At 49.7% G+C, this 13,784-nt stretch overlaps 1 protein-coding gene across 6 annotated transcripts; it reads right to left on the bottom strand.

Annotated features, from left to right (window-relative positions):
* Nucleotides 1-1,957: 1,957 nt before the first annotated feature.
* On the bottom strand, nt 1,958-10,025 carry FXYD4 (FXYD domain containing ion transport regulator 4). Of its 6 annotated transcripts, XM_045068795.1 has the most exons (14): nt 9,716-10,016; nt 9,535-9,610; nt 9,098-9,251; nt 8,569-8,941; nt 8,141-8,348; nt 5,733-5,833; nt 5,091-5,142; nt 4,257-4,377; nt 3,677-3,709; nt 3,538-3,561; nt 2,824-2,898; nt 2,692-2,728; nt 2,341-2,378; nt 1,958-2,149 (listed from the first exon to the last, which is right to left on the bottom strand). In XM_045068795.1, exons 8-14 carry the CDS (start codon nt 4,294-4,296, stop codon nt 2,130-2,132), a joined length of 267 nt encoding a protein of 88 aa, XP_044924730.1. In that variant the 5' UTR covers nt 4,297-4,377; nt 5,091-5,142; nt 5,733-5,833; nt 8,141-8,348; nt 8,569-8,941; nt 9,098-9,251; nt 9,535-9,610; nt 9,716-10,016; the 3' UTR covers nt 1,958-2,129. The 6 variants fall into 6 exon arrangements, with proteins under 6 accessions (XP_044924730.1, XP_044924732.1, XP_044924729.1 ...); XM_045068797.1 differs by having other exon boundaries at nt 4,257-4,316; nt 9,535-10,022; XM_045068794.1 differs by having other exon boundaries at nt 9,535-10,016.
* Nucleotides 10,026-13,784: the final 3,759 nt, after the last annotated feature.

Genomic DNA, 13,784 nt, shown 5'->3' with positions numbered 1-13,784 from the left:
CATCCCCACCATGGGTTTCTGAGATTACTTAAATAAATCAACTTTTTTAAAAAAAAAAAGCAGTTTTCCGTCACTCAGAGGGTGGCGTTCTGACAATGTCACTTCAGTCTCTGCCGCACCAGCCCCATGAACGAATGGGCCACAGACTTCGCTTTCTTAAGTGGAGCTTATTTTTACTTCACAGTTGCAATCCACTCACACCAGCGTCCTCCCCTGCCCAAGGAGGAGGGGGTCAGGCACCCCACTTCCCAGGATGGAAAAGCTAGCTTGGAAGCCACTTCTGGCTGCTCCCCTATGTTGGGCTCCCCACAGCTGGTGCTCTCCTGCCTTCCTCCTGCTCCGACCTCCCATGGGGCTCCAGGGTCCCCCAATTCCCGGCTCAGGAGGGGGCAGTGGTTCTCCCTGCAGTGACCGCACCTGCCTCCTCTTTGATCTCCTCACTGATGTGCCACTCACACTGGCTTTTCTCTGGTCCTCCAAAGGCCGATTACAAGTGCTAGTCTCTCTACCAGGAAAGATGTCTGTGCAGCTGGCTCCTCTGATCATTCACCTTCGAGGATTCAGCTCAGAGGTCACCTCTTAACCCAATCACGTTGCCATGCACGCCGGCTGCTGAAACACACACATTTTCTTCACAGGGTGCCTCGGCTCAGAATCCTGGGGCCTTAAGGGCCTTATAGGATTGGTCCTGCTGGGTGATGAGCTTGGCTCCCTGCCACCCTTGGTCTTCCATTAGACAGGTGTCTCCGGTCTCACTCAGGTTTCTGGACTTCCTGTTGGCAGCTCATGTCCGGCCTTGGAACCCTCCCCCACCTCTACCTCCTCCTGTGTCCTATTTCAAGGACCCTAAGCAGATCTATGAACCTCCTGGATGGGGTGCCAACCAGGAGGAAGGGTTCAGCTTTCAGACTCCCCTGCTCTGGTGTTCTAACCCAAGTCTACAAGTCAGTGGCCTAAAGTCTAGGACACAGGGTAATTTCCAGGACACGGCCCCACCCTGAGAAGTAGAGGGAGGATCTGGAGCAGTGCACCATTAGAGAGCTGGCCTGAAGCAACCCCAAGATATACCAAGTTGCCCCAACATGGCTGTCCATCACTCCAGATCTGGTGCACTCCAGACTGTGTACCACCATCTGGAAGGGACAGGGGAGATCTCTGCTGCTTCAGTCTGCTTCCACCCTAGGGCCGATGTTGGGAGCAGGGGCTGGACTGAGGGCACCTTAGCTCCTTCTGTTCTGGACTATGGAGACTGGCATGAAGGATAGGGCTGCAGGACAGACCGGCTGACGAGATGGGAGCCCAACCCCATACCTGTAGGGACCACTCAAGTGAGGTGTTCTGGGAGTGGATTTTGGACATATTAGGGAACCTAGATTTGTATGGATGGTCTTTGGTTCTAAGATGCAGGGTTTCTTGGGATGTGGCTCATATTAGGGTCCAATAGGATATTATCTAGGGTAGGCAGAGAGTCCATGGGTTTGTCTGAGGGTTATATAGGATTTTACATCGGGTGGGTCAACGAAGGAATTGCTTCATTTCCTGAGCTGTGTGAACGACAGCATTCACTGAGTGAGGTGGCCTGTTCATGGAGGGTGAGCCCCTGGGGATCATTCTGGGTTAGAGAATGTCATGGGTACCTGGTTCACAGGGACTTCTAGGGTCTCTAGGCAAGGTAAGGAAATTGTAAGGTCCTTTGATATAAAATTGAGGTATTTTGCACAGTGCATGGATGAGGCAAGGGGGAAGAAAACCAATGATTAGTTTTTCAAAGCTGGGGGCATGCTGGGAGTAGGCCTCAGGACAGACACGTGGCTGTAAGAAGCAACAGCAATCCACAGGACCCCCTCCCCACCAGCCACTGAGGGCCTGAGTATTTCTGAGCAAGATGTCAGAGTCCCTGCCCAGACTGCCCATCCCTGGGATCAGATACACAGAAGGACCCACTTACACACTGGAGGGAGGGGTGAGACAGTTTAATTTAGAAATAAGCTTTGGACAGCCTTCTGATCAGAAGGGAGACTAAGGGCCCACTGTGGGGGGAAAAGGCCATCATGGAGCGTAGGGCCCCCACGTGGGGAAGGAACAGCATCGGAGCCAGTACCAAGAGTGCCATGAAGCTGGTCCTGTGCTCAGCAGGTACTGGCAGAGCCTGAGGAGAGAATGGGAGTCAGGTCCTTGTGACATGGTCACTACAAAGACAATCCTTTCAGCCTCCAGAAACCCCCAGACTGGGCTGGCTTGGCCAGCCTTACACAAGGCATTTGATAATGCTCAAATACTATGGCCACCCTGCCTGAGTGCCTGGAAGCTTCTCAAAGACACCAAAGAAGCCCATCTTACCTGGAGTGATGAGTGGAATGGCTTTCTCAGGTAAGGGGCTGAGAAAGGAGCACATCAAATTAGCATTCCCAGTCCTTCTGTCCTTTATCCCCCAGGAAGACACCGGGTGCTCCCTCCCTAGGGGGGGCACACACACTTCCTTGCTATTCTTCCATTGTCACTTTAAACAATAACAAGGGTTATAGCTTTCCCTGATTTGGGGCACTTCAGGGCTGATAATCCATGAATAACAAATCTCACTGCAAGCCCAGGATGCAACCCAGGGGCTGTCCTCTTGCTCTAAATTACAGGATGTTACCCCAAAAGAGGTATGCTCTGCTCCCAGGGCATACAATAGGGGCCCGGTCTCACCTGTGCTTCTGATTGTACTTGCATTTGCATTTTCCACCTGTGAGAGGAAAAGCTGGTAGGTGCAAAGAACCTGGGGCACCTGGGCCACCCCACACCCTCCACCATGCCCAGCCCCGTGGCCCGACCACTCACTTAGGGCTATCAAGATTCCAGCGATGCACAGGAGCCCTCCAAAAATCATGCCGCCCAGCTGCAGGCTTTCCCAGTCTGGGGGAGCAGAGAGTGAGCTGGCACGAGCCTGGCTCCACTCCACTCGCTCACTCAAAACACACATCTGATCACCTGCTTGTCCCCTGCTCATGCATTTGCACTTACATTTCAGGCAACAGGAAAGACAAGCCAGTAAAAAGATAGGGAAGCATGAGGAAGAAAAAGTAAGCAGAAGAGCACAAAAAAATAAGGGGGTTGGAAGCTTTTTTGATCAAGGAAGTCTTTTCTGAAAGGTGGCATTTGTGCTGAGGCTGGAGGGAGAGGAAGAGTGTGTAGAACACTGGAGACAGTGGCGGACAGAGGAAGAGGAAAGCTGCTGCGGGCTGTCGGGCAACAAGGAGACCATGCTGGGGAAGGCAAGTGAGAGAGTGGAAGATGAGATACCTGGGGGCTCAAAAGCCTCCAGCCCTTTCCCCAGAAATCTTCCTAAATATCCTGTGGGTACCTTCCCTCCTTGCTGGAATGAAGTTCTCCCAAAGCTCATGCTGCATATTGCCCTCTCGCTCTTTTCATAGACCATTCCGACTCTGTAATCCCCAGTCCAGCCCCTTTCCTCAATAGCCCTCACCAAGCTCTAGCAAAGAGGTCCAGGATAGGCAAAGGCAGGGGTGGGGGATGAGGGAGATCAGCTCTTACCATAGTAGAAGGGACTGTCTTTATCTGCAGGAAAGGGGGTGGGGGAAAAAAAAAACCAATAAGGACCAGAACCAGGATGTGGGGTCTTAGAGGGAAAATGTGGGGCAGTGGGAGCAGGGCAGTCTGGGGCCTCACTCACCAACCAGGTCATTGGCTTCTAAGGCAGGCAGGCCTGGGTGGGAAAAGGAGGGATCAGGTATTAATTCATGACACTGGTCTCAAAAGGAAGCAGCAGGCATGTCCTCAGCCCAGACCAGCCTCCTGGGTCCTGGACCCTCATACCTTCCCCGGCCCCAGATAGTCCTGGGATTTTGTCTTTCACCCCATAGCTGTTCCTCCCACCCCCCAGCCCTTCTTGCCATTTCTCAGGCTTCCTGCTATTTCTTGCATCTGAAATGCATGCTGTGTTGGTATCTTTTTACCCTCTTCTGAGCAGCTTCCTACAGAGATCCTGGCTAATGCCCTACAGGGAACAGGGAATGCTTCTCTCTTTATGCCAACAGATGGTTACTGTTTTCCAACATTCAATTATTTAGGACAATTTTTGCAATATCCTCTTCCTCCCTGTACTATTATCTCCTAGTGTCACTCTTTAAATGGAAAGTTTAAGTGAAAAAACATTTGTTCAACATCAGGCCCCCTTTGGGAGATGCTGCCCTGGTTTTCTCTGCCTTGTGGGGAGGGTGAGTGGTAGCAGGTTCATTTCTGGGAGGACTCACCTGCCAGTGTGAGGAGAAGGCCCCGGGTCACTCTGTTCATGATATGGCTGCAGAGCAGGACTGCAGGGGAGGGGGGCGGGATGGGGTCAGATAGCCAGGACCTGCCCCAGATTCACAGTGCCTAGGGCATAGATCCCAAGGGTGCACTTAGTTTATGAGGTGGGCTTAGGAAAGTTACTGATTTCAGTTTCCTCATCTAGAGATGATAATAGTAAATGCCCAGTGGAGTTACCTGGATTGAGTTAATACTAGTTAAGTACTTCGAACAATGCTCACACCTAGTAAGTGATTTGTTAAATTCTTTGTTAAAGTCTTTAATCAGAAGCCTGACTCTAGGTCAGAGGAGCAGGGCTACTGTTCTAACTCAGGCTTTGGTTCCTTACCCCCACTCCAAAAGGCTAGGTACCCTGAGCTATTGTTCCCAAAGGTCTGGGCCTCCGGCGATATCAGGATGAATTCCAAGATAGTCTCTGCAAAGGGCGAGCACACCCGGGTTGAGCCGCAGAGAAACAGGCAGCTGAGGAGGGGAAAGGTGGTAGTGGAAGCATGTGAGGGCCTCCCACTCCAGCCCCAGCCAGGGATCCTGCTCCAAGGCAGCCCCAAATCCCACAGCAGGAAACTGCCTAGTGGGTGGAAGGAACATTGCTCCTTTCTTTCCCCCGGGGTGGGAACCATTCATGTCCTAAGTACTAGTAACTAGGGTGGCTGTTTCCTCAAGATAAAACCCCTTCCAGCTCTCTGCATGTAGTTAGCTGCAGGCAAGCTTAGGGACTGTCAGCTGTTGCAAACTGAAGCCCCCATTCTTATCTGTAACTCTAATCCCCTCAAACCCACCTAACAGCTGTGTGACTCAGTGGCTTGCTTCACCTCTCGGTGCTTCAGTGTCCTGTAAAATGAGGACAATCAATAGCAACTGCATGCAGTTATGATCGAATTAAATGCATTACTCTATGTGAAGCCCAAGAATAATGCCTAGCACACAGTAAGTAATGAAACGTGTTACAATGAAGAAATACACAGCCCTCCATACTTGCTAAATGGGATGCTGCCTGATTCATGAATCGCTTAATAAAAGTTGATATATAAATAGATACATACATACAAACATACATACATAGGTCCTTTTGCCCTAGATGGGAGGGACTAGTAATGTCCAGCTTCTGAATGTGGAAGTTTGTCGACTTTTAGCAGTCTCTGAAGCCGGCCCTCCTTTGGACTCACCCTTCTCACCACCCTGGGATTCCTTAGCCAGAGGCCGGCTCCTGTTTCCTCCCACCCCTATCCTGCTCTCTGTAGGACAGTGGTCACAGAGCCAACGGCCTCTGATGCTCAAAACCCTCAAAAATGCACCCTGTTACTGAGACTACCCAGGCACCCACCACCCCTTCCTCAGACTGGTACCACTCTCCACCCTCACCCTTCTTCTGCCACCCTTCCGCCCAGCAGCCCTGAAGTCCTAGCCAGACACTTGCTCACCTGAGAGCCGGGCGCAGATCTGGAGAGGCTGCTGGGGCTGGGTTCAGCCCAGGTGGGTTCCAGCTCTTTAAACCCAACAGCTCCGCCCAGGGCAACAATACCTGTAGGCAGGAGAGAACTGGTCAGATTCCTTGAGATTCCAGGAGCTCCTTCTCCACTCCTCCCACCCCCCACCCCAACCCTGTGAGCTCTTGAGACAGTTTGCCCTGCCACACCCAGTGCAGAGCTGAGCTCCTGGGGGCGCCGGGGCCATCAGAGGCTAAGGTGGTGAGAATTTTCTTGAGGAGAAAGTGGACTTTCAGCTTCTTTAGCTCATTTAGAGGGGTCCAGAGGGTTGCTGGAAGGGGGATACGCTGTTTCTGGGTTCTTGTGCCAGCAGCCGGGGTTCAAGGACTGCTGAGTGGGGTGTCTGGGGGACAACTGAGTCAAGGAGTCAGGGACTGGCCTTGAGGCTCCATTTGCTCAGTGGTCCCATTGCTTTTCCCTGGACTGGGTGTTTACTGAGGGGGACGGCTGGGGTTGATGGCTTCCTTCAGAATTGCCCACCATCTGACCAGGCCCTGACACCCACTTAAGCCCAGGGAAACTGATGGCTAAGATGAGAAACCAGCCTGGCCCAGGCCCTGGTTTCTTGCCTGCTCCACAGAGTGTGGGGGAGGGGCGGTGCCAGGAGGAGGACTGCCAGCTCCAGGCTGAATAGTGGGCTGCTTTCCTCTGTGGACCCCCATACCTGGCTCATGGGCTGTTGGCCAAACCCCCCTTTCGCCCCTCACTCCACCACATGCTCTTGGCCTGGATGAGCTCTGGCTTCTCCCTTCTGCTGTCCCTCCTCCCCAGTTCCTCTTTGCTGCTTTTATCACTGGATGGTAATCAGCTGAGGTCAGGGCTGTTCGTTCCCTTATTCCCAATGGCCAGTCATGGACATTAGTAAATCAGTTTTGATTGGATTGTTGAGTCAGTGAGGACAAGAAGCCACCAGAGGCTCCCAGTCCTGGGGATGAGGGGGCAAAACAAAACCTTGAAAGGCAGGGTGGGGAGGAAGGGTGAGTAGGAAGGGAGTGGGTATTCCTGGTACGAACATGTTCCACCTTCTCATGAAAACCTTCCACGGTGCCCCCTGTCTTCAAAAGTTCAAGTCCAGGGGCTCTGGGGCCAAGAAGAGCTAGAATTGAAGCCCAGCCTCCCGTTTGCTCACTGGGTAAGCTCAGGTACCTCCTTTATCATTCCAAACCCCAGTTCCCTCTCCTCTAAAAGGGAATAATGACAGGACTGACCTTTGAGGTTTGCGGCGTAGGTTCTGCGGGGGTATGGGCCTGCTCCATGATCAGCCCTCAATATGTATTTGTGGAATGAATGCCTCCTAGGTCTAGTGCGAGGAAAGTTCGTCAACCTCAAGATTCAGAACCATTAATTGCACATACTTGGAAGTGAAATCCAGGCTCTGTTAGTTACTTGCTATGTGCACTTGAGCAACTAATTTACCCTCTTCCTATTTATTCATCCATAAAGTAGGAACCATGACCGAGCCTACTCTGAATGTTTGTGGGGACGATGACATCAGATTGTGCTGCTCGGCTCACTGTAACTGGAGCTCGGAAGGCCCTGTTGGATGCCCAGAGAGATCTGCAGCATAAGAGAAAGGGGGTCTTCAATAGAGAGCCCCCCCCCCCACCGACAGAGAAACCACATTCTAGAGAAGAGAAAGGTCTTGCTCAAGGTCACATTGTGCCTTCATGGAGGAAGGGGGTCTTAGCTCAAGTGATTAAACCCTTCAGCAGTGTTCTGCCCTGTCAGGTCACAGTGAGGAAGCAGCAGCCATGAAGCAGGCATTCGCAAAAAGGGCCCTCTTTGCTTTTGGAGGTTTCCAGGAAGCATGGAAAGGACCTCAGATCCACTTCTCCAGAAGGCCCTAGCACCTTTGCTTTGCCCTGCAGCTTCTGTCCTTAGTCAGGCATCCTCCACTCCCTTCCACATCCCTGTGAGATAACATCATCTGTAACAGGTAGAAAGAGAACTTCACCTGAGCCTCGTGGTCTTGACACTGGTCCAAGGTAGGGGATAGGTTGAGCCTGGCGCAGAACCAGCAAGAGAGAGCCCAACTACCTGTGTGTGACTTCTGCAAGTGCAATGGTAAGTCACTGCCTCATCTCTTCCATTTGCCCAAACTGGCCATAGGTGTTCGTGCAGAACAGCTGAAGAGCTTGTCTATCCCCTCTTGGAGGGGCCTCAAAGGCTGACCATTCACTCAGTGGCAGGCAGCAATGCCTTCCCCGCTGGAAGTGGTGGGAAGTCAATTCCCAGGTTAGTGCATTTATCTTTTTAGATATTAAAATCAGTACTTACACGTGGTCATGAAACTGGTTGTTGAAACCTTTAAATGTTTGGCATATTAAGAAGTGTTTACTAACCTGTCCTTTTCATTCATTAGGAGTGTTTAGGATGAACAACTGCTCGCTCTCTCAAAGTATAATTCCTGAGAGGCTGGACTGGCAGTGAAGGCTGCTTTCAGGAAATCACTTTCAAGGAGGGCTGTTCGCTTGCCCTGCTTCTTGGATATGCATTCCTCGTCAGAATCTCTGGAGCCGTCCATTTGGGTCTGATTTCTTTTCTTCCTTCCTTTTAAGATTTTATTTATTTATAAGATTTTATTTATTTATTTGGAAGAAAGAGATAGGGAACATGAGCAGGGTGAGGAACAGAGGGAGAAGCAGACTTCCCGATGAGGAGGGAGCCCGATGTGGGGCTCAATCTTGGGACTCTGGGATCATGACCTGAGCTGAAGGTGGATGCTTAACCGACTGAACCGCCCAGATGTCCCATGAATCTGATTTCTTACCTTCCAGATGGGAGATCTGGGTAAGAGGCACTGAGACTTACAGGGAAATCAAGCCTTGGGGTGATGGAAGGCTGGAAAGAGTGGGTGAAGGAGAGCCAGACTTTGGCAGGTGTAAGTGACAGCCTGGAGGTATTAAAAGTTGAGAGGGAGAAAATGCAAAGATCCAGTCTGAACTCTTTCTTCCCCTTCCGGAGTCAGTGTTGCAAAGGATATAAAGGATCTTGTGTGGAAGACGGTAAGTCTGTTGCCAAGCGTGTCCACCTGAAAATCAGCACTGATGCCCAGGATCCCACCTCTGCTCATGTCAATCACTGCCACACCTCCTCACACTCCCGAACTGTGCTTCTCCCCTTCTGCAAGCACCAGTATTGCTCTGTGAAAACCAGAGATGCATCCTCAAAGCCATTAACCTTCCCGAGAAAAGGTAATAAAAGAGAAATTATCTAAGAAGGACCAGAGGTAAAATGAAAGGGAAGTAGTAGTTATCTTGCCTAGCACATAGTGGGAGCATAATGTATTTTTTCCCTACCTTCCAAGAGGGACTGAATGTCAGCATCAGTAGAAGGCTGAGACTGTCTGTTTTGACGGGGTTTGGTAGAGGAGGGAGAAGACCGCATTCATGAGGTGTGAGAGGTTATCTCTGATCTCTGAGGCTTCTCCCAGTTGTCTCCAATGTTTCATCCCTGTGAGAAATAGATACTGAATTCCCACCTGGACCCACCTCCTGTGCTGTCTCCCTCAGGAGTCCCTCAGCTCTCCTTCCCCTCTCTCTGCATTTTCCCCCAGGTCCCCCAGGTGAGTTCAGAGAGCTGGGCTCCTATCTGGGGTCACGCAGATCTGGAGCTCACTCCCTTTGATGATGCGGGAGAGGAGTGGGAGAGAATGAGGCAGCCTGTGAGAGGAGGGTAGCGGGTGGAGGAGGAGGAGGGCGGCCATCTGAAGGGTAGCCACTGTCTGAGGGCTCACTGTTAGGCCTTTGGCCCACTCTTGCGCGTTAGGAAGACAGAAGGAGGGGGGCTTCACTGCGGATTCCAAGGGCCTTCTGGAAGAGAGGACACGGAAACGATGAGAGGTAGGTCGTCTCACGAAGAGAAGTCTATGGGTCTCGATGGTAGCCACTCCCCTTAGGACTGTATAAGAGTCTAACTCTCTTAGTCCGACTGCGGCCTCCAGAAATGATGATTCCTCCGCCTCTAGGAGGCCCCTTTCTAGCGGCCATCCGTTACCACCTTTGTGCATAGGACCAAGAAACAGCCAATCGGAATAGAACCGCGGTGGCTTCCAGCCAGTCAGCACTAAGATATGGCTGTTGAGGCGGGGCCGCGGGTGAAGCCGCCTGTGGGGCGAAGACCCAGGCTGTGTGGGCGGGGCCTTTCTGTGGTTCCTCCTCGCGCGGATTGGCTGCTCCGGTCAAACAACGGGTTTGTCAAGTAGTCGCCTTGTTACGCATGCGCAGCCACACAGGTTGCTGTTTGCCCTGTGAAGGTCGTGACTCGTTTTAAATCTTGCCAGAGTTTTTGTGCGTCTCTTGTTAGTTCGTGCAACCGTGATTGTCACGGTTTTCGGGAAGTCGTGGTCATCGGTAACTGGGACTCTAGAGGCTGTGAAGGATAGCTGAGGTGAAGGGACAGCACAGCTGCTGAGTCCAGAGCAGGCCAGGGAGGAGGAAGCCAAGAGCAGGGCCGCATGGGGAACGGGCAGGAGGCGGTGAGCTGCTTGGAGTGAGGCCAGAAAGCCGGCAAGGGACCTTGGACTTGGGGAGGCCTTCACACAAGGGCGAGATATGAGGCAGAAGCCCTAATGCGGAAGGAGAGAGGCGGAAACTGTTCACTGAACTGAGGTCAGGCGACGTCACTTCTCCTTGACTTTTTGTTGTTTTTGTTAGACCTCAGTAAAGCTTTCCTCTCACCCACAGGGCCCTAAGCATAGTTGTGCTATGTGTGCCTCTCGTGAACCAGATTTCTCAGCTCTCGACCTTGTAATTGGAAGTATCTCGTGGACACGCGCCCTCTTCACTTCCTAGGGGTACTTGACAGGCAACTTCCAAAACAACTATTCCCGGGTGCCTGGCTGTCTCAGTCGGTAGTACTGTTGATCTTGGGGTTGTGAGTTCGAGCCCCACGTAGGGTGTAGAGATTACTTAAGGGCCACCTGGGTAGCTAGGTTGGTTAAGTGCCTTCAGCTCAGGTAATGATACCAGGGTACAAGGATCAGAGTCCCCTGTCCCTCCTCCCTGCTTTCTCTCTCAAATAAATAAGTAAAATCTTAAAAAAAAAAAAAAAAGAAAGAAAAGAAGAAGAATCTTACACTGTTTAACACCCCCCCCCCAATATATTTCAGAGTTCCCTCTCTTAGGTCACCTGCTTATCCACCTGGCCACACAGGCCACCACTAAGCACATAAGGAGTTCTCTATTGATGCACCTGCTCCTCAGGCTAGGACCCTTCAAGGGCACTAACACTTCTCACTCTGGTGACTGCAGCTTCCTCCACTAGAGCAGCCTAAGTGAGTGCTTGCTACCTGGCAGGCTGTTTTCCAGCACTTTCCGTGTATTAACTCATGTTATCCTAAGAACAGCCTATCTAGAGAGGATTCACCGCCTGATTTCAGGATGGGAAAATGAGATGGATCATTAAGTGAAGCTCTGGGCCACACAGCTCTAGAGCTGGCTCTTAACCACCACTCTCCACACTAAGCTGTGCGCGTGATTTATTTTTAATATTATTTAAAACAGCTCTGTTGAGAAACGATTTACCTACCAAGCAATTACTCTATTTAAAATATAGAGTTCAGGGCACTTGGATGGCTCAGTTGGTTGAATGTCTAGCTCTAGGTTTCTGCTCAGGCCATGATCTAGTGAGTCATGGGATGGAACCCTATGTTGGGCCCGTGCTCAGTGAGGAGTTTGCTTGAAATTCTTTCTCATCCTCTCCTTTTGCCCCTCCCCCTCTGCACATTTGTGTGTGTGTGTGTGTGTGTGTGCCCTGTCAAAATACATCTTAATTTTTTAGAAAATTATTTATTTGACAGAGTAGAAGCAGGGGGAGTGGGAGGGAGGGAGAAGCAGGCTTCCTTTGGAGCAGGGAGCCTGCCTCAGGGCTTGATCCCAGGACCCTGGGATTATGACCCGAGTGGAAGGCAAAGGCCTAATGACTGATCCACCGAGATGCCCCTAAAATACATCGTTAAAAAAAAAAAAAAAATATATATATATATATATATGTATATGTATGTGTGTGTGTGTGTTTGTATATATATAATATATTTTATATATATATATTTCTCTTTGGGGGTATGTGTGTGTGTGTGTGTGATTTTTTATGCAGGTAATAATATTTAGCTATTAACATTTTTTTGAAGTAATTTCTGTGTCCAATGTGCAGCTCGAACCCACAGCCCTGAGATCAAGAGTTGAATTCTAAGTGTACTTTTTATTTTCACTAGGGGCCCAGTTGTCAAAAAGTTGGTATCACTATACATGTATGTGTGTGCCAGGGTTTTTAAAATAAGTTATAAGTTGGGTGCATGGGTGGCTTAGTCATTAAGCATCTGCCTTCAGCTCAGGTCATGATCCTGGGGTCCTGGGCCCCACATTGGGCTTCCTGCTCAGCAGGAAGCCTGCTTCTCCCTCTCCCGCTCCCTCTGCTTCTATTTTCTCTCTTGCTGTGTCTCTGTCAAATAAATAGATAAAATCTTAAAAAAAAAAAATTTATAAGTTAGAGAGGTTCCTGGCTGGCTCAGTTGGTAGAGCATGAGACTCTTGATCTTTTTTCTTTTTTAAGTATTTTATTTATTTATTTGACAGAGATTACAAGGAGGCAGAGAGGCAGGCGGAGAGAGAGTGGGGGAAACAGGCTCCCTGCTGAGCAGAGAGCCTGATGTGGGGCTCTATCCCAGGACCCAGAGATCACAACCTGAGCAGAAGGCAGAGGCTTAACCCACTGAGCCACACAGGCTCCCCGAGACTCTTGATCTTGGAGGTCATGAGTTCAAGGCCCACCTTGGGGGTAGAGTTTATGTACTTAAAAAGAAAAAAAAAAAAAGAAAGAAAAGATAACATATATTACAGTTTGGTTTTACAACTTTTCATTCTAATATAATTTCCATTCTAATATAATTAATTTGATATCATTGATAAACATAAATTTTGATTCTCACCCCAGTTCCAGGAACTGGGGGCCCTGAACTAGGCAATGCAAAGCCCCTGCCTTGAGTGACTGACATCACGGTGAGGGCAATGAGTTGGAAAAAGAAATAGATGGTACAGTATTTCAAGTACTCATGGACAGGTGCAGTGAAGACACAGAAAGCAGCTGAGATGTAGAAAATGATGGGGGAGAGACAGCTTTCTTAGACTGGGAGGTCAGAATTGGTCAATGATAGAAACATAGATTTAAAACATTTGTATGCCACAGTCAAATTTTCCTTTGCCATTTTTTTTTCCTGGTTGAACTGAGCCAAGGAAGTCAAACATATGCCCAGATTTTAGGTTAGAGCATAATTTACAAAAAAAGGTGGTTTTTGTTTGTTTGTTTTTTTTTTTTAAGATTCTATTTATTTATTTGTCAGAGAGCACAAGCAGGAGGAGCAGCAGGCAGAGCAGGCAGTGGGAGAAGCAGGCTCCTGGCTGAGCAGGGAGCCCAATGTGGGACTTGATCCCAGGACCCCGGAACCATGACCCGAGCTGAAGGCAGACCCTCAACCGCCTGAGCCACCCAGGCGTCCCACAAAAAGGGTTTTTTATTTAAAGCTAGTGACTCTCATTCCAAAAAATGTCTCTTCCATCAAATCTGTTTATCTCGTTAAAACAAGACAACAGGCCCCCAAATGGAGTCACTTATGCTAGGTCCCTCATCACCAAATTTAGATTTAATTTAATTATAGTTTTGACACTTTCCAAAATGGAATCTTAAAGCAGTCAATCAGGAACTACCTGACTGGCACTAAACGGGTAATCTGCCTCATAGACCCCTGCCATCTCCTAAAGGAAAATGACCCTGTCACAGCCAGTCCACTTTTTGCTAGTATAATGTCTTTGTTCCTGCTCCTTTCTGCCTATGAAAGTCTTTCATTTTATACAGTGCCTCAGAGCTCCCTTCTGTCTGCTAGATGGGATGTTGCCAGATTCACGAATCATTGAATAAAGCCAATAAATAAGATCTTTAAAATTTACTCAGTTGAATTTTTTTTAACAATCTCTATATATGTTATAATAA

The sequence above is a fragment of the Mustela putorius genome, unplaced genomic scaffold (genome assembly GCF_011764305.1).
Source record: "Mustela putorius furo isolate JIRA1106 unplaced genomic scaffold, ASM1176430v1.1 tig00003909_pilon_pilon_pilon, whole genome shotgun sequence".
Lineage (NCBI taxonomy): Eukaryota > Metazoa > Chordata > Mammalia > Carnivora > Mustelidae > Mustela > Mustela putorius.
The sequence above is the reverse complement of the archived record's forward strand: the minus strand, read 5'-3'. Positions and strand labels throughout refer to the sequence as shown.